This window comes from Chelonia mydas, chromosome 5, assembly GCF_015237465.2.
Source record: "Chelonia mydas isolate rCheMyd1 chromosome 5, rCheMyd1.pri.v2, whole genome shotgun sequence".
In the NCBI taxonomy this organism is placed as follows: domain Eukaryota; kingdom Metazoa; phylum Chordata; order Testudines; family Cheloniidae; genus Chelonia; species Chelonia mydas.
The window spans coordinates 71,506,793-71,528,254 of record NC_051245.2 but is presented as its reverse complement, the minus strand read 5'-3'; the positions used below and the strand labels follow the sequence as shown (position 1 = coordinate 71,528,254).

The 21,462-nt window shown below is 40.5% G+C and overlaps 1 protein-coding gene and 1 long non-coding RNA gene across 11 annotated transcripts in view; one reads left to right on the top strand and one right to left on the bottom strand.

Moving 5' to 3' along the window:
• CCDC112 (coiled-coil domain containing 112) overlaps window positions 1–21,462 on the top strand; it is a 26,682-nt gene extending 5,220 nt beyond the window's left edge. For 3 of the 10 annotated variants that reach the window (XM_043546357.1, XM_037901561.2, XM_037901566.2), the window contains 7 exons: window positions 7,253–7,374; window positions 10,928–11,017; window positions 14,645–14,720; window positions 15,842–16,232; window positions 17,692–18,108; window positions 18,960–19,055; window positions 20,828–21,462. In XM_043546357.1, the coding sequence (XP_043402292.1) occupies window positions 7,253–7,374; window positions 10,928–11,017; window positions 14,645–14,720; window positions 15,842–16,232; window positions 17,692–18,108; window positions 18,960–19,055; window positions 20,828–20,998 (1,363 nt within the window). In that variant the 3' untranslated portion in view covers window positions 20,999–21,462. Of the gene's footprint in view, window positions 1–3,978; window positions 3,998–7,252; window positions 7,375–10,927; window positions 11,018–14,644; window positions 14,721–15,841; window positions 16,233–17,691; window positions 19,056–19,150; window positions 20,256–20,631; window positions 20,751–20,827 lie in introns of those variants that run through there. The other 7 variants (XM_037901562.2, XM_043546358.1, XM_037901567.2 and 4 more) reach the window with 6 other exon arrangements.
• LOC119566532 lies at window positions 11,028–17,700 on the bottom strand. The gene is made up of 3 exons (XR_005225696.2): window positions 17,567–17,700; window positions 13,855–13,968; window positions 11,028–11,161 (listed from the first exon to the last, which is right to left on the bottom strand). It is a non-coding gene; the product is annotated as an uncharacterized LOC119566532 (long non-coding RNA).

Genomic DNA, 21,462 nt, shown 5'->3' with positions numbered 1-21,462 from the left:
ACTCTTCAGGACTCTGCCAGTCCAAACTTTACATAGCAGGTAACAGTCAGTGAACTCCAGTTCCCAAGTTCCTCAGAGACATCTTTCTGTAGTGTGCAGCCTCTACTTACTGTAACTCACAAAATCGTATCCGTTTTGCTGCTCCTTTAAAGAGACAATACACAGCAGGTTATTAACTTAAGTGGGGTTGGCAAATCCTTAATCCTGTTACAGCACTGAGTTGGATTATAGTAAAAGTAAAGTAACTTTATCCACTATGAGGTTTAAGTGATACCAAATATAAGGATAGACATGGTTACAGACAAACAAAAGTAAGGTTTTAGTTTTAGAAGCATATTCTAACTTAACTAACTAGAGTCTTGGTTGAAGTAGATTTCTCAGCTGTAGCCAGTTTCCAGAGACTTTCAAGCCCCTTTCAACCCTCCACTTTTCTCAGATGTACAAGATCTTTAGTCTTTTGTATCTGCCCAGTAAAGGATATCAGAATGGCTCTCTGTCCTTGCTTATATCTTCCAAAGTTATCTTTGTTTTTAGAATCAGGAAGCCCTCCTTGGGGACTCCAGGAGGCCTGCTGTGTCCACCAGGCAGCTGATGCCATGTTAATTTTTGAAGTCTGTTGCCCCCATCAAGATAGTTTAGAGGATATCTCCCTGTGACATACCAGGATACAGTCCAGCCTAATGATTAGCAGTCACCCCTGCCCTCTAACCTGGGGTACCTTTTACAATGCTTTGCTTCTGTAGCCTCCAGCCTGGTCTGCTCACAAACAGCCTCCAACATGCTAGTCGCTCCCAGTTATGTCTGTGTGTGTGTGTGCTGCAGCCAGCGAGCCAGACCTTGGCTCTTACCAGTTTTGGTCATACTGCTGCGTGACCAAGACGCTCCCAGTCTTGGATTTTCTCCCAGAATGTCCCCTACTGCCCACCCCTCTCCTGGACAATACCAGTTTATATGAAGTCCATTACTACTTTAGTAGAAATACTGTAATATGCACGCAACTTGCCACTCCAAATGGAGTTTCCCAGACACTTCAATTTAAACACACTGGATTAGATAAAACAATAAAATAGTTTATTAACTACAGAGATTTTGAGTGAGTACAAGTGACAAGGCATAAAAATCAGAAATGGTTACAAGAAAAATAAAGATAAAATACAACTGCTGCCTAACTTAACAAACTATGTTAAAGTCAGAGCAAAGTTTCCTCACCACATGCTTTTCGCAGTCGTACTGACCAAACTTCTTAGGTCAGGACCGCTTCTCCCAAAATCCAAAGAATGCTTCAGGTGCATGAATGCAATGGGCAGGTGGAGGAGCAGGGGGATCTCAGAGTGTTTCTCTGTCCTTTTTATAGTTTCAGTCCCCCTCTTGAAAAACATTTCCAGCTAAGATTCAGGAGGCAAAGAGTCTCTGGGGAAGGATGTTCCCTACTGCTTTTCCTCACCTTTTTGAACTTCCTTTATCTCACTTTCCTGCTTGATGACTGTTTACTGCATAAATGCAAATTAAGCAGAGCGTACATTCCTTTGTTTGAGACAAACCTGTTTGCTAACCGCAGTTTGGAACATGTTAATAAAAAATGTTGTTAAAACCATACAGTGGAATCTTATACAGCAGAACCTCAGAGTTACGAACACCAGAGTTACGAACTAACCGGTCAACCATGCACCTCATTTGGAACTGTAAGTATGCAGCCAGGCAGCAGCATAGAAAAAAGAAAAATGCAAATGCAGTATAGTACTGCGTTAAACATAAATTACTAAAAAAATTAAAGGAAAAGGAAAAAAAACTAACAAGGTAAAGAAACTGTTTCTGTGCTTGTTTTATTTAAATTAAGACTGTTAAAAGCAGCATTTTCTTCTGCATAGTAAAGCTTCAAAGCTGTATTAGGTCAATGTTCAGTTGTAAACTTTTGAAAGAATAACCATAATGTTTTGTTCAGAGTTATGATTCCATTTCATATTTACGAACAACTTCCATTCCCAAGATGTTTGTAACTTTGAGGTTCTACTGTAACTTCACATACAGTGTTTCCACAGATATTTTACCAGGATAGTAATGACCAGAAAATTATAAGTTTTCAAATGATACCTCACAAGGCATACTTTGAGCAATGATTATTACAATAGTGTAGGATGTGGACACAGAAGTATGTTTTGTCATACTCCTCCACTGGCTAGTTTATTGACTTTGCCTTTTATGTAAATGTACTTGCATTGTCTCTCCTTGCTCAATTTATACTGGAGACACTTTCAAGCAGGTGGGATCACATTCCTTTGTCTAGGGTGGAGTGACTTCAGCCTTACTTGCCAAACACATTTTAAAAACATATTTCCAACACATAGAATCATAGAATAGTAGGACTGGAAGGGACCTCAAGAGGTCTTCTAGTCCAGTTCCCTGCACTCAAGCAGGACTAAGTATTATCTCGATCATCCCTGACAGGTGTTTCTTTAGCCTGCTCTTAAGAATCTCCAATGATGGAGAGTCCACAGGCTCCCTAGTCAATTTATTCCAGTGCTTAACTACCCTGACCGTAACTTTTTTCCTAATGTCCAGTGTAAAACGCCCTTGCTGCAATTTAAGCCCATTGCTTCTTGTCGTAAGAGGTTAAAGAGAACAATTTATCTCCTTCTTGCTTGTAACAACCTTTTCTGTACTTGAAAACTGTTATCATGGTCGTCGTCCCCCCCCCCCCCATCTTTCTCCAAACTAAACAAACCCCATTTTTTTCAATCTCTACTCATGGGTCATTTTTTCTAGACCTTTACTAATTTTTGTTGCGCTACTCTGGACTTTCTCCAGTTTGTCCACATCTTTCCTGAAATGTGGCACCCAGAACTGGACACATACTTTAGTTGAGGTCTAATCAGTGTGGAGTGGAAGAATGACTTCTTGTGTCTTGTTTACAACACTCCTGCTAATACATCCCAGAATGATATTTGCTTTTTTTGCAAGAGTATTACATTGTTGACCCATATTTAGCTGGTGATCCACTATGATCCCATTCCGCAGTACTCCTTCCTAGGCAGTCATTTCCCATTTTGAATGTGTGCAACAGATTGTTCCTTCCTACGTGGAATGTAGTAGAACCTCAGAGTTATGAACACCAGAGTTACGCACCGACCAGTCAACCACACACATCATTTGGAACCAGAAGTACACAATTAGACAGCAGCAGAGATGGGGAAAAAAAGCAAATACAGTAGAGTACTGTATTAAACAAAAACTACTAAAGGATAAAGGGAAAGTAGCATTTTTCTTCTACACGGTAAAGTTTCAAAGCTGTATAAAGTCAATGGTCAATTGTAAACTTTTGAAAGAACAACCATAATGTTTTGTTCAGAGTTACGAACATTTCAGAGTTAAAAACAACCTCCATTTCCAAGGTGTTCGTAACTTTGAGGTTCCACTGTACTTTGCGTTTGTCCTGATTGAATTTCATCCTGTTTACTTTGGACCATTTCTCCAGTTTGTCCAGATCATTTTGAATTTTAATGCTATACTCCAAAACACTTGCAACCCCTCCCAGCTTGGCATCGTCCGCTAACTTTATCAATGTACTCTCTATGCCATTATCTAAGTCATTGAGGAAGATATTGAACAGAACCGGACCCAGAATTGATCCCTGCAGAACCCCACTCGATATGCCCTTTCAGCTTGACTATGAACCACTGACGACTACTTTCTGGGAACAGTTTTCCAGCCAGTTCTGCACCCACCTTGTAGTAGCTCCATCTAGGTTGTATTTCCCTAGTTTGTTTATGAGAAGGTCATGGGAGACAGACTAAAGTCAAGATACACCACATCTACCACTTCCCCTTTATCCATAAGGCTTGTTATCCTGTGAAAGAAAGCTGTTAGGTTGGTTTGACATGATTTGTTCTTGATAAATTCATGCTGTTACTTACCACTTTATTATTTTCTAGGTGTTTTCAAATTGATTGCTTAATTATTTGCTGCATTATCTTTCCGCGTACAGAATTTAAGATGACAGGTCTGTAATTCTCCAGGTTGTCCTTATTTCCTTTTTTATAGATTGGCACTATATTTGCCCTTTTCCAGTCTTCTGGAATCTCACCCATCTTCCATGACTTTTCAAAGATAATTGCTGATGGCTCAGATGTTTTCTCAGTCAGCTCCTTGAGTACTCTAGGATGTATTTCATCAGGCCCTGGTGACTAGAAAACATCTAATTTGTCTAAGTAATTTTTAACTTGTTCTTTCCCTTTACTGTCATTCATTAAGTTAATATCCAATTACTACTAAACTTTTTGGTGAAAACTGAAACAAAAAAGACATTTAGCACTTCTGCCATTTCCACATTTTCTGGTATTGTTTTCCCCTCCTCATTGAGTAACGGATCTAATCCTGTCTTTGGCTTCCTCTTGCTTCTACTGCATTTGTAGACTGTTTTCTTGCTATCCATATTTATAATTTTTCATATACTACTGTACATATACCATGCAATAATATTAATGACCAGCATGTTACCAGTTTGCATATGATACCTTCCCTAACACCTTTTAAATACAGATTATGACAACAGTAAATTGGAATACAATCAGAATCAGCTGGTCACACCAGCTGAGGCTTATTGCTAGATACCAGGGAGCCCCTTGTCCTCTGGGCTTGGGGTGCTCTTAGGGTTAGAGTAGCCTAAAACAATAAGGGGATGCGGTTATTGTTGGAACTCTAAAAGTTGAACTACCTTAGCAGAAGCTATATTAAGAAGGTTTAATACTTAGGAATGCTTGTTGATAAATGAGGCTACTAAACGGACATAAAAACCTTCATGAACTATGAGAGAGCTGCCCATTGTTCAAATCCATCAAGGGCCAGATTCTGATCATCTTAATTACACTGAGTAATCCATTACTCCCCAAGTCGTTCCACTGAAATCAAGGTACCATGGTGCTACCCACTATGAGTAACGGTTTCGGACTCTGGCTGTAAGTATATTTTGTTACACCATTGACCACAGTAAAGAAACAAAAATTACTTATGGATCTGTGTATTTAAAAATAAAAAAATGCCACTATCAAAGTTAGCAATTTCAAGCACCTTTAATATCTCTAAAACATCTCGTATCCACATTCCAATCACACTGTTGTTGTAGAGGCATTGGGAGCACATTACTTTGGAGCAAATCTGTCCATCTACATTACAGCTCCACCTATGTACGGAACTACATTAGTGCAGTTCATCCTCCCTGCTCTCTTCCACCATGCTGTGCTCAGCCTTTCAGTGATAGCTCTTTGTAAAGGTTGCTGGCACTGCACTATGCACCTAGATCAGTTCTCATACATTTTTATAGTGTGAACCGCAGTCTTAGTCAACAAGATAATTTCTTTATTATCTCTGCCCTCGTTCAAGATTACTTGGAAGACCTCCACTACCGTTGATGATCAAATAACAACCTTGTGGCAACTACATCAATTTGTCACATAGACAAGTAATAATAGGGAGGTATTTAATGTATTTTTAGCTTCCTTTAATGTGATCCAGCAGGAGGACAGTGAAAAGAACTGTCATTGTGAAACCAGGCAGCTGACTGGGAAAGTGTTCCAAGGACTTTATTTGTCTACAGAATTTGGGAACTGCTATCCTAGATCACAACCATGTTAACTCGTTTTTAATCTAGTCTCCTGCATACCAGAATTCATGCCCCAAAATGTATTTCAGTTTACCCCTGTGTTCTTCTTTCTTGGTTTAATCCATTCATTTCCTCAGAGAACATCCATTCTCTCCTTTTCAGTTGGTCCAAGAACAGTATAAATGTTTTTTTTAGCAGGTTTCAGTTTTGCTGGGGAAACATCAGGAAAACTAAATAGGATGCTGAACACAAATAATATTGTGTTATTGTTTTTAAATGAAATATTAAACACTAAACATAAAATATAAATAGAACCCTACAGGAGTAGATTCCTTTGACTCTTTTATTTACAAAAATAGAAAAACAAAGTTAGAAAATAATAACCCTACAACTTAAAGATACCAACTGAAAAAAATAAAAACCTTGAAACAAACATATATTACTCTAGCCACTTACATAATTAATCTGGCCTGGGATTTGCAGCATTGTCTGGGAGCAGTTTTAGCAACAGCTTCAAGGCAATAGACTTCCCCGCCTCTAACTAAATCTTAAATCAAGCTTTCTATTTGCTTATTCTCAACCAACCACTTGTTTCCTTCCCTTCCATCCCCCGAGAGGACTGGTAAAACCCCTGACTTAGGTCTAATTCTTCTATTTGTGCAACCCTCATCACTGTAGTAGCTCAGCACCTCACAAACTTTTAATATATTTATCCTCACAACACTCAAGTAGGGTAGGGAAATACTGGTATCCCCATTTTACAAACTGGGAACTGAGGAACAGAGAAGCTAAATGATTTGCCAGGGTCACACAGGGAATCCGTGGTACAGCAGTAAATTGAACCCAGGTCTCCCAGTTCTTCGGCTAGTGCCCTAACCGCTGGATAATCATGGCAAGGAATGTCAGAGGGGAGAGGGGGAAACAGGTTGGGCTCTACATATGTAATGAGTTTCATCTATTTCTCAAAATGCTTAGTCACACCCCTGTGAGGCAGATAATGGATAAGTAAGGACCACTTCATCTACTACTGAAGTGTGGCCACTTCTGAGGAAGAAAGTGGCATCTAACAGTACATAGTCTATAAGGCTCATCTGATGCAGAATCTTGAGTGTAAAGAAGGTAGTTATAAATTGAGGGAGAAAGTGAGACAGTTTTAAAGGATGTGAAGGACCCGAAGGCCATTAGATATAAAATCACCATTTAGCATGATCTTTTTAAAGCGAAGAGCAGAAATGTACATCAGTCTGCCTTTGTTGAATACCAGATTTCTAATTGCTTCTGTCAGACTTACAGTCTGGCCTGCACTAAGCAAAAATCTTGCAAAGGATGTTCCTGTTTTTTTTAATTCATTGACATTTACCAATAAAAATCTAATCCTTCCAGGTCTTTCAAATCTAATCCTGCCAAGTGATAACACTCTAGTTACATGATAAATTAAAAGCAGCTATTCTGATTAATATTCCCTGTATTAAAGCCCAGTTTTTAAATTCTGTAACGATACACTTGTATAAAACTAACTTATTCAATCAAAAATAATGACCACTAGTTAGTCTAAGTAATTTCTAAATGGTAATGACTGTGCATTTATATTTTTAATTAATTTTCAAGTGATTTTAAAATATGATTTCAAAGCCAAGCAACCTTTTTTTTCCCCAGACTTGTGAATATAGAAAAAGACAAAAATGGCCATCTCTACAGCAAGAAGAGTGATTTCAGGGTGGAATACAGCACACTGGAAGAACTGGAACATAAAATGACTAACAACAGGAAAGCTGAAAGTAGGATATTTGTTCCTTTCCATGTCCACACTCACTCACTTAAGTGGTGTATTAGCTCATAGAACAAAGCAAATTCTGATACTGACCCATGAAAGTATTTTTGCTACTGTATATGTACTGTTTATAAGAGAGAGTGCACTATAAAAACAGTATTGTGGAAGAATCAAAAAGTATGAACCTAAATATAACAAGATTTAATCTAGCTTAGTTAATGTACAATAAACTTATGACAGCACCACAAAATAATCAAGGATTCTCAGTGTCTCCCACACTGATCACTTAAAAAGAAGTAGATCTTAGAATATTTCAGTGTCTGGATTTGCAGAAGCTTGAAGCATTGGAGGTGGGTCCTAGAGAATCCAGGCACTGAAATGTCCAGTTATTTATTCCAGGGCTGGTAAGGATAGACAACAGCATGAGAAGGTATGTTGGTTGCAGAGTGGCCTGCAGAAGCTGGTTCACACATTGAATGCTCCTGAAATAGAGGGAAACCATCATAGGGCCTAATCACATCAGCCACACTATCAAGAGGCTCGTTCACCTGTACACCTACCAGTGTGATATATGCCATCATGTGCCAGCAATGCCCCTCTGCCATGTACGTAGAGACTGTCCAGTTTGACCAATGTAAAAGAATAAATGGACACAAATCAGACGTCAAGAATTATAACATTCAAAAACCAGTTGGAGAACACTTCAACCTCCCTGGACACTCAATTTCAGACCTAAAAGTTGCAATTCTTCAACAAGAAAAACTTCAAAAACAGACTCCTGAATTGGAATTAATTTGCAAACTGGATACAATTAACTTAGGCTTGACTAGAGACTAGGAGTGGATGGGTCATTACACAAAGTAAAACTATTTCCCCATGTTTATTCCCCCCCTTCAACTCCCCGCTCTCCTGCTAGCAATAGCTCACCTTAAGTGATCACTCTCGTTACAGTGTGTATGGTAACACCCATTGTTTCATGTTCTCTGTGTATATAAATCTCCCCACTGTATTTTCCACTGAATGCATCCAATGAAGTGAGCTGTAGCTCACGAAAGCTTATGCTCAAATACATTTGTTAGTCTCTAAGGTGCCACAAGTACTCCTTTTCTTTTTGCGAATACAGATTAACACGGCTGCTACTCTGAAACCTGTCATATTCAGAAAAGACCTGATGTGTCATTCAGGGAAGGTGACACCATCACTGGACATAGGCATTTTCAAAAAGTCCCAAAACACAAAATCTTTAAATTATTTTTTGCACTCCCAAAGATGTGCTAGGTGTCTCACAAAATAAGTACAGGCGCAGAGCTGTCCGTAGGCATATGCAACATACGCATCTGCATAGGGCACCTGAAAATTTGTGGCATCACTGGGTCTTAGTGTCCACCCACCCGGCTTTCCTATCCCTGTTCGACCCTTCCTGCAAGCTCTCGCATCTGGCTGCTGCAGCCTGGTGAGTCTTCCTTGGAAGGGGATCTAGTAGAAGTGAGCTGTAGCTCACGAAAGCTCATGCTCAAATAAATTGGTTAGTCTCTAAGGTGCCACAAGTACTCCCTTTCTTTTTGTAAAAGTGAAAAAGTGTTCCAGCCTGCCAGACCTATTAGCACAACAATGAAACTGTTAAAGAGCCATTCAAGGGGTAATGAAGCTATTTAACAGGCATTTGCCAAACCCCAGGTATATACTGTCAGTTTCTGAATTTACTGACAAAAACAGTTGTGCATTACTGTAATATTTACTCAGAACATGTGTCTACAGGACCTTAGTTTAAAATTTGCTTTAAAAATATTTCATTAGTGAGTTGGTGAAGATTATAAAATCACATCTCTAAAAAATCCTTGCATAGATTTTTAGATGCACAATCATCTTCAGCCTTAAATGCTTGGATCTTCAGACATATAGTTTTTTAAATAAAAAAAAAAGTGCTTCCAAAGTCTTCCTGTCCTTTCTGTCCATCCCTTTCTCCCTCCCCCCCCCCCCCTTTCCCCAGCCCCCTATTGAAGAGAGCCTTTAAAGGGACAAAACTGCTTTTCTTCCAGATAGCTGGACAAAGAGTTTCTCTTTCATTACTTCTGACTATCTGATGAACTAGTTTTAAGAGAACCCTCCAGCAAAATCAGTACCTTAGTAAGATATAAAATCCTTTGTTATGCCTCAAATCTTTGGAAACATTTTTTAAAGTTGGTGAAATTTCATAAACATGTCTATTGTTATGGAGATCACACAAAGTAAATTAGTGTTCCCTTTTTCTAAAAGCAATGAACATTGTTATGAACATTGTTATAAACCTCTGTGACTGATTAATTTAAAATAATGTCTTTGTTTCAGTGAGTTAAATATGTAGTCATCTGGAATGATTACTTTATGAAGGCTTAAGAGTACATTTAAAATATAAAATCAGCTTAGAAATACTGATTAAGAAAATGTAAAACAGAGAAGAGCTGCATCATGTATTCCATAATATTTAATGTTGTATTCAGCAGGACAGTTGACTCGCCCTTACTACAAAGTTTTTGCAAATAAATGTCTGATAAACTTCAGAGCATATCAAAAAACCTGTGACTGACCTTTTTTATTCTCAAGTTTACTGCTTTTAATTAGGTACCTTCTGCATGTCCATTCTGCATGAGGGAGAGGGTACAGGGGGTCTCTGCAGGGAACTGTGACTCTCCACCACCATGTGACGGGCCGGGCATCTCGTTATCCTTTGCTGTCTCGTCCCTCCCCAGCCCCCACCAGGCTGCGAGCTCAGGCTGCCGTCGGGCATAGGGGCACCAGTTTAATAATACTGCGTAGGGCCCCATAAATCCTAAGAACGGCCCTGTAGAGATGCTCCCCGGGTTATGCAAGACCCAACTTACGCAAATCCGCACTTATGGAAAAAGTTCCGTAAGCTAGAAATAGGAGAGGTTGGTTTTTTGTTTTGTTTTGTTTTGTTTTTGGTGTAATGGTCGGGTATGTGTTTCCGACTTACGCAAAATTCGAGTTACACAAGGCGTTCCGGAATGGAATGATTACGTAAGTCGGGGAGCGTCTGTAGACACATTACATATTCTGAAGAGCATACAAACTAACATGACCTAAGATGTTAGGGTCTAACTAAACACACAAAGCAGGGAAAAGAAGGGCAAAGATAGCAATAAGATCATATTCCTCAGTAAAGTTAGTGCACAGTTTGATGGTGCTGTTTTGTTTGTTAAGGATAGCTATCCTCCCCTCCACATTTTATAGGCTTTATGACAGAGGTGAGTAGGAGGGATTTGAATGGGGCAAGGGAAGTGGCTATTCAAACAGAGTCAGAACTGGTGTTCCCAGCACAAGGGGCAGAATGAAAGAATGGATGGAGTTGCTTCTTTGAGAAGATGATGAAGATGAATACTGACATTTTTGCTAGCATCATTGTTGGAATGGGAGGGTGCGTCAGAGAAGATGTGAAAGGTGACCAGACCAGATATGTCGGGGCTACATGACTTAGAGGTTTGTGGGTAAGGGCAAGAAATTTCAATTTGATGTATAATTCAACTTTTAACACGACTAATTAACTTATTTTTCTTCCACAGAAGCGAAAATCCAGCAACAACTAGCAAAAATACACAATAATGTTAAGAGACTTCAACGACAATTGAAAGATGTGAAGCCTACACCAGAATGTAAGTCTTGTTGATGAAGTTTGAAATACTTGCCTTTTATAGACAAAAGTTTAATTTTCTTGGATAATTGTGTTGCAGGGAAAGTCTCTGCTTGTGCCATCAGTGCAGGCTCTGGATGTCCTTTCTGCCTGTCCTTCTGTGAATCTGAGAAGGGAGGGGAGTGTCAGGAAAGGCTGGAAATGTCAGGAAAACCTGAGATCATCTTTAAGTGGAACTCCTTATTTTCTGTTGCTACTGGCTGGGACCCTGCAGCCTATTGGGGGTGGGGTACCTTCTGTGCTGAAGTTCATGTCCTTCTGCTTGAACTGTACTGTAATGCTAAGTGCAATGAGTATATTTTTGGGACTTAGATACAGTCGCGTGCCTCTCTTCCATCTGTTGGCCGAGGACGTTGAGCAAGGGCCATAGGGAATTACATTTTCAGGCCATCTGTACCAATATAAACTGGAATATTCTGTTGATAATGAGTAAAGCACACTTTGGGGATTAGGTAAGTGAAACACTTGGGGCACTGGTAATCAGAGAGCCATGCATTTGTAGCTTACTAGTTCACAAATGTAACCCAGGTTAGAGACCAAGATTTGTCACCAGCTCAAGGTTTTGTGGCTTACATTAATTATGTTAAAAGAAAAGGAGTACTTGTGGCACCTTAGAGACTAACCAATTTATTTGCGCATAAGCTTTTGTGAGCTACAGCTCACTTCATCGGATGCATTCCGTGGAAAAAGGTATTATGCTTATGCTCAAATAAATTTGTTAGTCTCTAAGGTGCCACAAGTACTCCTTTTCTTTTTGTGAATACAGACTAACACGGTTGCTACTCTGAAACCATTAATTATGTTGTTGATCTAACTCAATTTCTATCTGCAAATGTCTGCATCTACCTTGGCCTCTCTGCTAAACTATCAACAAGGATGCCAAGGATTGAAAAAACATGAAGCTGAATGAAGGCCTTGTCTGATGAGAAATTGTACCAATTTAACTGACTGGGTTTTAAAAACAAAGGTAGTTAAATCAGTGAACTCCCTTGTGACCACAGGGGATAATCACTTTTTAATTGTTTGACTATAGTTAAGAACATAAGAACAGCCATACTGGGTCAGACCAATGGTCTATCTAGTCCAGTATTCTGTCTTCTGACAGTGGCCAATGTCAGGTGCTTCAAAGGGAATGAACAGAACAGGTAATAATCAAGTGATCTATCCTCTGTTGCCTATTCCCAGCTTCTGGCAAACAAAGGCTAGGGACATGTCAGAGCATGGTTTTGTATCCCTGCCCATCCTGGCTAATAGCCATTGATGGATCTATCCTCCATTAACTTATTTTAATCTTGGCCTTCACAACATCCTCTGGCAAAGAGTTCCACAGGGTGACTGTGTTGTGTGAAGAAGTACTATCCTATAACTTTCTTATTAGACAAAGCCTAAGAGTCTCACCCCTAGAGATGCTCTCTCCAAATCAAGACTGAGGCACATTGGCAGGGTAACATGAGAAAGCTGGTTCTTATGTTGGGAATCATTTCAAGATAATCCAGAATGGGCTCCTCTTACTCTGAAATAAGTGTGTCCACACAAGGGTTTCCACTGGGTTAATTAAATCAGTTACTCCTCAGGGAATTATGTGCCAAAAAATTAAAAATTATGTGCACAATTTTAAAATTCTGCAAATTTTATTTGTCAATAAATAAATGTGGCTTCAGCATGGCAGTGGGAAGCACAGGCCACTGGCTGCACTGTGTTGGGAGATCACCCCGAAGCCCCCACCTCCCCCAGTACAGGGACTCGGCAGTGAGGCTGCATCTGACCCTAACACAGTGCAAAGTCTGGGCCTGCCCCAGAAACACCCCGGGGCTCTGCCCCTCTGTGCCAGGTGCACCAGGTGTGGGTAGGCAGGCTCAGCCCAGCAGGATCCAAGTGTGGAGGGACTTAGTGTGGTGGGATCCAGGTTTGGGGTGAGAGGTTTCTGTGTGAGGCAGTCTGGGTGTGGGCAGCACAGTGGGAGATCTGGATGCACAGGGGCTCGTAGTGGGGGTTCCAGGTGCAGGGGCAATGGGACTCTGCAGGGGATCCAGGTATGGTGGTTGGGCTTCGCGGGGGGGGGGGGGGGGGGGGGGGTCTGGGTGTGGAGAGATGGGGCTGGCGAGGGGGGGGCTGGGGGAGCGGGGCTTGATGGGATGGGGGTCCAGATGCAGCTGGTTGGGGCTCAGTGGGGTGGGGCTCTGGGTGTGGGGGGCTTGTCGGAGGGGTCCGGATGTAGGGGGGTAGGGCATGTTAGGGTGAGGGTTCGATGGGCCTGCTTAATGGGGGAGCCCCAGCTGCTGCCGAGGGGATGCCGCATGCCAGGATCCTCCTTCCCCCTGATATTCCCCTATCCCCTTTTCTTCTCCATCCCCCTCCCCCTATTCCCACATTCCCCTCCCCCTGCCCTATTCCACCTCCCTTCCCTCCCCACTGCCTCCTCCACTAACCCCCCTTCCCTCATTTCCCCCACCATCACTTACCCAGCCCCATTGTGGGAACTCACTGTTCCACAGAAAATAGGAAGGCTCCCAGAACACAGAAGGGGAGCACAACTTGTACTAGGACCGAGGAGGCTGGGTTCAGCTGCAGAGTCAGTGGAGCCCGAGACCAGATGCAGCCTCAGAGCTGGGCTGCTCTGCATTTTCCGAAATTAGAAGGGAGGGGGGCAGTGGCACGTAACCCCATGTGCCCCCCATGCCTCACCTCTGTTTGGGGGGCAATTGCCCCCCTATCCCCACCCCAAGATGCACACATGGGAAGCATGCCGGCAGACCTGTATACCTGCTAGGAGTCCCACTGACTTCACCTGATACTCACATATTTCCACTCTTCAGGACTCCATGAGTTTGTAAGGGCCCATCCTTGCACATCCAGTTGTAGGATTGGAAACTAAGGCTCTCAGTCACATTCTTTTCACCAGCATTAAGTTTCCTGGTAGAGAAGGATGAAGAGGAATAAAAGCATATCTACTCCGAATAGAATACTCTAACAATACAAATAAAGAATTCCCTTGTATCATCAGTTATTTATTAATTCATTATTGTAGCATAGTTTCATTTCAGGAAATCCAATTTTACCTATATCCATATTTGTCACTAATTTTGTAAAAGATTGTTTTGCCCATTGGGGATGTGTATGAAGTAGAGGCTGTATGGGATGTATATGTTTTAAGTAGAAACTGCCTGCTTTGATATATATCTTTATTCTTCATGTTAATTTATTAAGAAATGTCACATTTTCTTGTGTCTAGCACAGTGGTTGGCAACCTGTGGCTCCAGAGCCACACGCAACTCTTTGGCTGCCCCATTGCGGGCATCCGTTTCTTGAGGGGATGCGAGGTGCAGACTCTGGCCGGGAGGCACTTACCACAGGCAGCTCACAGTCCGGCGGCGCAGCAGGGCTCTGGCCCCATGCCACTCCCAGAAGTGGCTGGCTGCTGGCATGTCTCTGCATGCCCCTTGGGGGGAGGGAGGCAGCGGGTCTCCGTGCGCTGCCCGCGTCCGTAAGCTGCTCTTGTTTGAAAGGATGCCGACTCCTGGTCTAGCATATAAAGGCTATATTAAGCTATAGGGAAACTGATATTTACTCCTCTTTCTGTTTTTTGTAGTTGTTGAAAAGCTCAGGGAAATGATGGAAGAAGCTGAAAATGCAATAAATGGTTTTAAAGAAGAACAGCGACTAATGTATGTTTCTACATGCTTTTCAGTTCTTGAGATAACTGAAATCAGTCGCACAAAACCAAAACAAAACTTAACTTAAATGTATGGTATAAATCACTCTTCTCTTCCTTTTTTCCATCCTGTTTCTTTATTTCCTTTTTCTGTAATTAATCATTTAAGTAAACATATATTCAAAGCAAACTTTTAAGACTAGTTTCAGAGTAGGAGCCGTGTTAGTCTGTATCCGTAAAAAGAAAAGGAGTACTTGTGGCTACAGCTGGATGCATCCGATGAAGTGAGCTGTAGCTCACAAAAGCTTATGCTCTAATAAATTTGTTAGTCTCTAAGGTGTCACAAGTACTCCTTTTCTTTTTAAGACTAGATTACCTATAGTAGTATCATGAAATATGGTAAAGGCATTCCAATAGTGGGGATCTGGATTAGATTAAACTGATTTTTAAACGCACATTTTTTTTTCTTTTCTATCTCCCTGCCTTCCCAATGGCATCAATATAGGAAAGGATTATGGTTGTTCGGGAGCCCAACTGTGCATTTCCATCTAGTTCTCTTTTAAGAGTAACCTTAACTCTGACTTTCCTGGGTTTATAATGCTTAGTTTGGGGATAATTACAAAATTCCTATACAGTAGAACCTCAGAGTTATGAACACCAGAGTTACAAACTGACCAGTCAACCATACGCTTAATTTGGAACCCGAGGTACACAATCAGGTAGCAACAGAGACAACCCCTTCCCCCTCCCAAAAAAAGCAAATACAGCACAGTACTGTGTTAAATGTAAACTACTAAAAAGGAGGGAAAGTAGCATTTTTCTTCTGCATACTAAAGTTTCAAAGCTGTAGTAAATCAATGTTCAGTTGTAAACTTTTGAAAGAACAACCGTAACGTTTCGTTCACTGTTACAAACAACCTCCATTCCCGAGGTGTTTGTAAAACTGAGGTTCTACAGTAATTTATTTTATACTAAATTAGTGATACTTAATCTCAACTTTAGTCCCATTTTACCATAGTGTTTGTCTGGGAATTGAATAATCACAAAGTCTGTTTCAAGTGAACTCATGGCTATTGTCTGATCTTTTATTTAAAAATCAGTGTGTGTTTGTTTGTTTGTTTTTTTTTTACTTAGATATGAAGAGCTTATGAAGGCGGAGAAGACTGCTACTAATGAGCTCAGTGCCTTACAGAAAAAAATTGACACATGGGCACTGGGTAGTTCAGCCATAGAAAGAGTTTTCAAGTTGCCATCAGGTAGGATTCCAGTACACAAAACACTGCAAAATCATCTACCTGAAGAAGTAATAGAATTTGAAAGGTTCCTTCAGCAAACAGGAGGACGACAAGGAGGCTGGGATGATTATGATCATCAACACTTTTTGAAAGTATGGACAAAACATAAAGGAAAGCCATCCTATATAGAAGAAGCCCTTGAGTTTCTCTCTAGAAGAACAAAAGAGGATATTCAACAGCATGAGACATGGTATCAAGAATTTCTGATTTTAGAGGAAAGAAAAAAAGAGGTAAGAGAATTCTAAGATTCAAAGTATGTTTGTATTTTAAAGAAGTGTATTTCTTAAAAGCCACACACGCTTTTCACCCTCTTCAATCCACCTCCAGCTATGATGGCAGACATAGCTTTTTTCCTGCAGAAAACTAGTTCTCTTTAAAATTTTCACTCTGCTGGTGGTGTTCTAAGGAATGATCAGCAGATGATGCTCTAAGCCAGGGGTCGGCAACCTGCGGCGCGCATGCCAAAGGCGGCATGCGAGCTGATTTTTAGTGGTACTGCCAACCACGGTCCCGGCCACCGGCCCCGCTCAGCCTGCTGCCGGCCTGGATGGACGGAACCCCGGGTCAGCAGCGGGCTGAGCGGGGCCGGCAGACGGGATCCCAGACTGGCAGCGGGCTGAGCGGCTCAGTGCGCTGCCGGTCTGGGGTTCCATGTACTGCACGCGCTGCCCAGTCTGGGGTTCTGTCTGCCGGCCCCTGCCAGCTGGAGTCCCGGCCGCCGGCCCCACTCAGCCCGCTGCCGTTCCAGGGTTCCATCTATCCAGACCAGCAGTGGATGAGCGGGGCCAGCGGCCGGGACCCCAGACCAGTAGCATGGGCGGCAGACGGAACCCCAGACCAGCAGGGGGGCCCCCTGTAAATGTAAAATTTATTACTGGCACGCGAAACCTTAAATTAATGAAGACTTGGCACGCTACTTCTCAAAGGTTGCTGATCCCTGCTCTAAGCACATGTTGGAGTGCCGCGTGCAGTAGCTGAGCATATTACAATTAATCATGTTTATTGTAGGCATATCTAAGAACCAACCAAAAATGGGGCCCCATTGTGCTAAACACTGTACAGAGTAGTAGACAGTCTCAGCCCCAAAGAACTAAATAGACAAGACAGACATATGGGGGGAGGACGGGGAGAGAAGGACTAGAACAGTTGCAACAAATGTTGGCTCCACTGGTTCTGAAAACAGACATTTGGAGGAGGGTCCTGGACCTGGGTCTCCTTCATGGTAATAGATAAGTTGGCATAAACATAGATTTATTTAAGAAAAAATTTGGTTTTACTTTTTATATTTTATAAAAAATATAAAAAGAATTGAAAAATGTTTGCACAGTGAAAAACATCTGATTCTAGTTAACTAAGGAGCCTAATAATTATTCTGCAGCAATGTGAATGCCATAAAACTTTATATATTCAAATTATTATAGATATTAAACTTCAAAAACTGTAAGATAGGTAGATAAATAGTTGTTTACACTTTACATGTGGTGAAACTAAGAGATAGTAAGCTACTTGCCAAGGTAAAAAGACATCTATGTCAGAGATGGAATTACTACTCTGGAGTTCTTACCTCCTAGTCTTCTCCTTAGATCGCACCTTTCTGTCCCCTGATTCTCTCCTTTGGAAATAATCCTCTTGGAAGAGTAAGATTTTTATAAGAAGTACAGGAATTTTTTTCTTATTGTTCTTGTGCAGTCTATTGAAAAGTGGAAAATGAAGAAGCAACAAGAAAAACAAGAAATCTTAAAGCAGAAACAGAAGTCAGAGGAAATGCTCAAGACAGAAAATCTTCAACACGAAGCAGCTCAGAAGCAAAAAGCAGAGGAGGAAAGGAAAAAGCAACAAGCAGCAGTTGAAGAATGGAAAAGACATAAAGAATTAGAATTTGCAATGAAACAAGCATCTCGACAGAAAGAGGAAGAAGAGAGAGAGAAAAAGCAGCAGAAGGAACGCCAGCGCCAGTTCCAATTGAAGCTACTGTTAGAAAAGTACACTCGGCAGAAGGAGGAACAGGAGACGCTCCAAAGACTTGAAAAGGAGAAGAGGGAGGAGGCTGAAAGGGAAGAGAGGAAGAGAATTGCTGCAGAAGCAATTTCTAAGTTTCAAGAGCGAGTGAGTAATCACATCCCTCACTTGAGTTTCAAATCTTCTGGATGTGTGGTACAGAGCAGACATAGTATTAGAATGTGTGGAAGACGAGGGAGTTAATTATGAATAACAATTATTTCAACTTTAAGAGCTCTTTTTGATTCACAAACTACATCTGTATGAAGATAGCTCTGTCTGTGTCCTGGGAACAGCTCATCTTTTTGTCTGAAATAATGTTCTGTTGCTTTTCCTCAGTGTTCCAGTTCAGCAAGATACTTGAGCAAATGTTAAAGTACAAGAGTACTCCTGTTGCCTTCAGTGGGACTAATTAACTGTTTAAAGTTAGGTATATGCTTGAGTATATTCCTGAATCGGGGCCTAGGTGGGGGACCAGTCCATTGTCAATATTTGTTTTAATTACCATTTGTTTTCAAAAATGGAAATTATATCTTGCAAATATATAACAGTACAATATCAAGGGTTTGTTTCCAAAAGGTAAATTTCAGAAACTGGCCTTGTAATTTAATTGTGTGCCTTGGTGTTTTTTTTTTTTTTTTTTTTTTTTTGTCCTGTACTCTGCCTGTGGTACACAAAGTTCGGAGTCTGGAGGACTGAAATGCTTTAGTCTTAACTACAATAATTGGGTTCCCTACAGTGGTATCTGAGTGAAATGTAATGGCCTGTGATATACAGGTCTGACTGGATGATCAAATGGTCACTTCTGTGCTTAAAACAGTGTGAAATCTAGGACACATTTGGTTTCTAAAGCATTCAAAATAAATTCTGATCCAATGAAAAGCCTATTGGTACTTTAACATATTTTTCTTTTTGATTCCCAAAAGTGCTCAATATTTCATCCATGGTATATTTTCCAGGATCTTCATAAACTTGAACTAAAGATTCTAGAAAAGCAGGCAAAAGAAGAGGAAAAAATAGAAAAAGAAAAAAGACTGGCAAAGTTAAGAGAGAAGGTGACTAACATATTTACTGAATTGATTGGTTGATTTTTCTTGTTATAATCTGATGAAACATATCTTCATGCTGGTAATTTATTTTTTTTTAACAGCTTTATTCTTTCGGCTGCCTTCTTCTAAAAGGCAATTATTTTTTCCTGTCCAAATGACCCCTTACAGCTGAAGATTATTTTTTTGTCATGGCGAAATAATAAACAACCCACCTCAGAATGGGAAAAATCTTGGCTTTTTATAGTGGAAAAAGCGCATAATTTTTGTTAAAAAGAACACACTTATTTTCCTTTTGAAATGTGTTTAAATAGCTATCTTTAGTGGTTTAAAAGCAGATAAAGATATCAAAACACACATGAACCAAGGCCAAAAATTTTTAATTATGGATGCCTGAAGTTAAGCACCTTAATTCTTATTTAGGCACTTAAAATAAGTTGCCTGTTTTTCACAAATGTTGAGCATCCAGTAGCTGCTGCTCATTCTGTCAATTTATAGTAGACGTCAGTCTTCAGGGTTCCAATCCTGCACCTTTTTCCTGCACAAATTTTACTAAGAATTAAGAGAGGGGGAAAATATGTTAGACAGACTGTCCCTGCTCTTGTCCATAAGCACATGGAGCAAAAGCATCAATCCTGCAGTGAGCCCCATGTGGGCCAAAGACTCCTGTTACAAATGAGATTTATTGCATTTCTTGGAAGGACTATCATACAGGCACACTCCTACCTTCCTTATGCTGTTGATCTAGCCAATGTACTTATTTCTTGTGACAAATGGAAAGGCACTGTTTTTTCCTATTGTTAGCCAGTAATCTGGGTCTTACAAATTTTGTTCTGTTAGGAGAAATTGATAATGGAGTCCAGGTATTTCTTTGATGCAGTCCTGTTTATTTACAAAGAATGTACACAAAGTCCGGTTTTCCTGAATGCACAAGGAATCAAACAGTAGGAAACAGTTTCTTTGGTCACAGTTCCAAGCTGTTTTCCAGCCAGCATTTTACCGAAAAGCGCTCTGTGTTTTTCTCATGGTCACATTATAAGTCCTCCTCTGACTCAGTGTGGGGCTTCCTTGCTGTTTAATCTGTGTGCTGCTCTCCTGTTTCTTGCTGCATTACTCTCACACAGACATACAGCTGCAATCTAATCAATCCCCTGTCCATGCATTGTTTATCAGAAAGGCACCCACTCCTCCACCACCACCACCCCCCCCCCCCCCCGCAAAAAAAAAAAAAAGAGGAGGGACAAGGTGGGTGAGATACAAGTAAAAAAAAATTGTTATCCGGCACTTTATCAACCAGAAAGCTCTATTAACTGGCATTTCTGATATCTCCCAGTACAAATCTTCAATCTAATCACCTGGACTAGTATACTGCCCAGGAGGTTATGCAGTTGCACATTCTGCACTCTATTTTTATGCAAAAGAGGTAGAAGACAAGTAAGCAAGTTGATACCAGGGATTCATTCAGAAAAGCAGCTTCCAGGGTAGCCTGAATGGGAGGCAGCTTCACACCCAACAGCTTCAAGAGTTGATGTGACTGCCCAACTGCCCTTCCCTCTCCCCCTGCAAAACAATGTATTGTTGACAGGTTGAAGTTCACGTAACCAGGGACCCATCTAGACTGTACAAACCTACCAAGGGTTGGGAGGAACGCACAAAAGAGATTGGACCAACAGATGTGCAGCCACTTTTACATATTCCACATAGGTAAGAAAAAGACTTAGATTTATATGTTTTTAAAATAGACTTAATGACCAGCTATTCATCCTTATTTTTTCCCATAGGGCTATCCCAACCTGGAGGCAAGGGTTATAGCTGAACATCTGCATATACAGGAAGATGAATTACATACAAATAAAGTGACCAACTGGGTCCTTAGAAATTTTCATAAAACTTTTTTATGTTATGAAGAATATTGTGTATTATTACATGGGTTTCAAGTTCTGACCATTTAATTTTTGTCATGTTAGCAGTGTATTCATTATGGTATGTATTTGATAATTGGCATATCATCCACAATCCCATAAATTTGAAAATGAAATAAGAGAATATAAAAAGGTGACTGTAGATAATGTCATGGAACAACAATTATATCAAAATTGCCATTCTTACACATTATTCTAAACCCTAGACCATATATAATATAGTCACTTGGGGAAACAATGGAAGAAATAGTATTTTTAATGAACAAAAATGCTGGGTCTCATTTCCTTCATGTTTTCTCCTACATATGCTGTGTCCATAGTTAGCAATTTTTAAAAGATTAGGTTTTTTTATATTTGAACAAATAAGATGTCTCACAATTGGATGGAGTGATAATAGAATGACTAATCTATGCAAACTTTTGTACTAGTGTTAATTTGACTTGGATAAAGAATACTACAATGCTATTTTGCAAAATAAATATTTATTTTGTTTA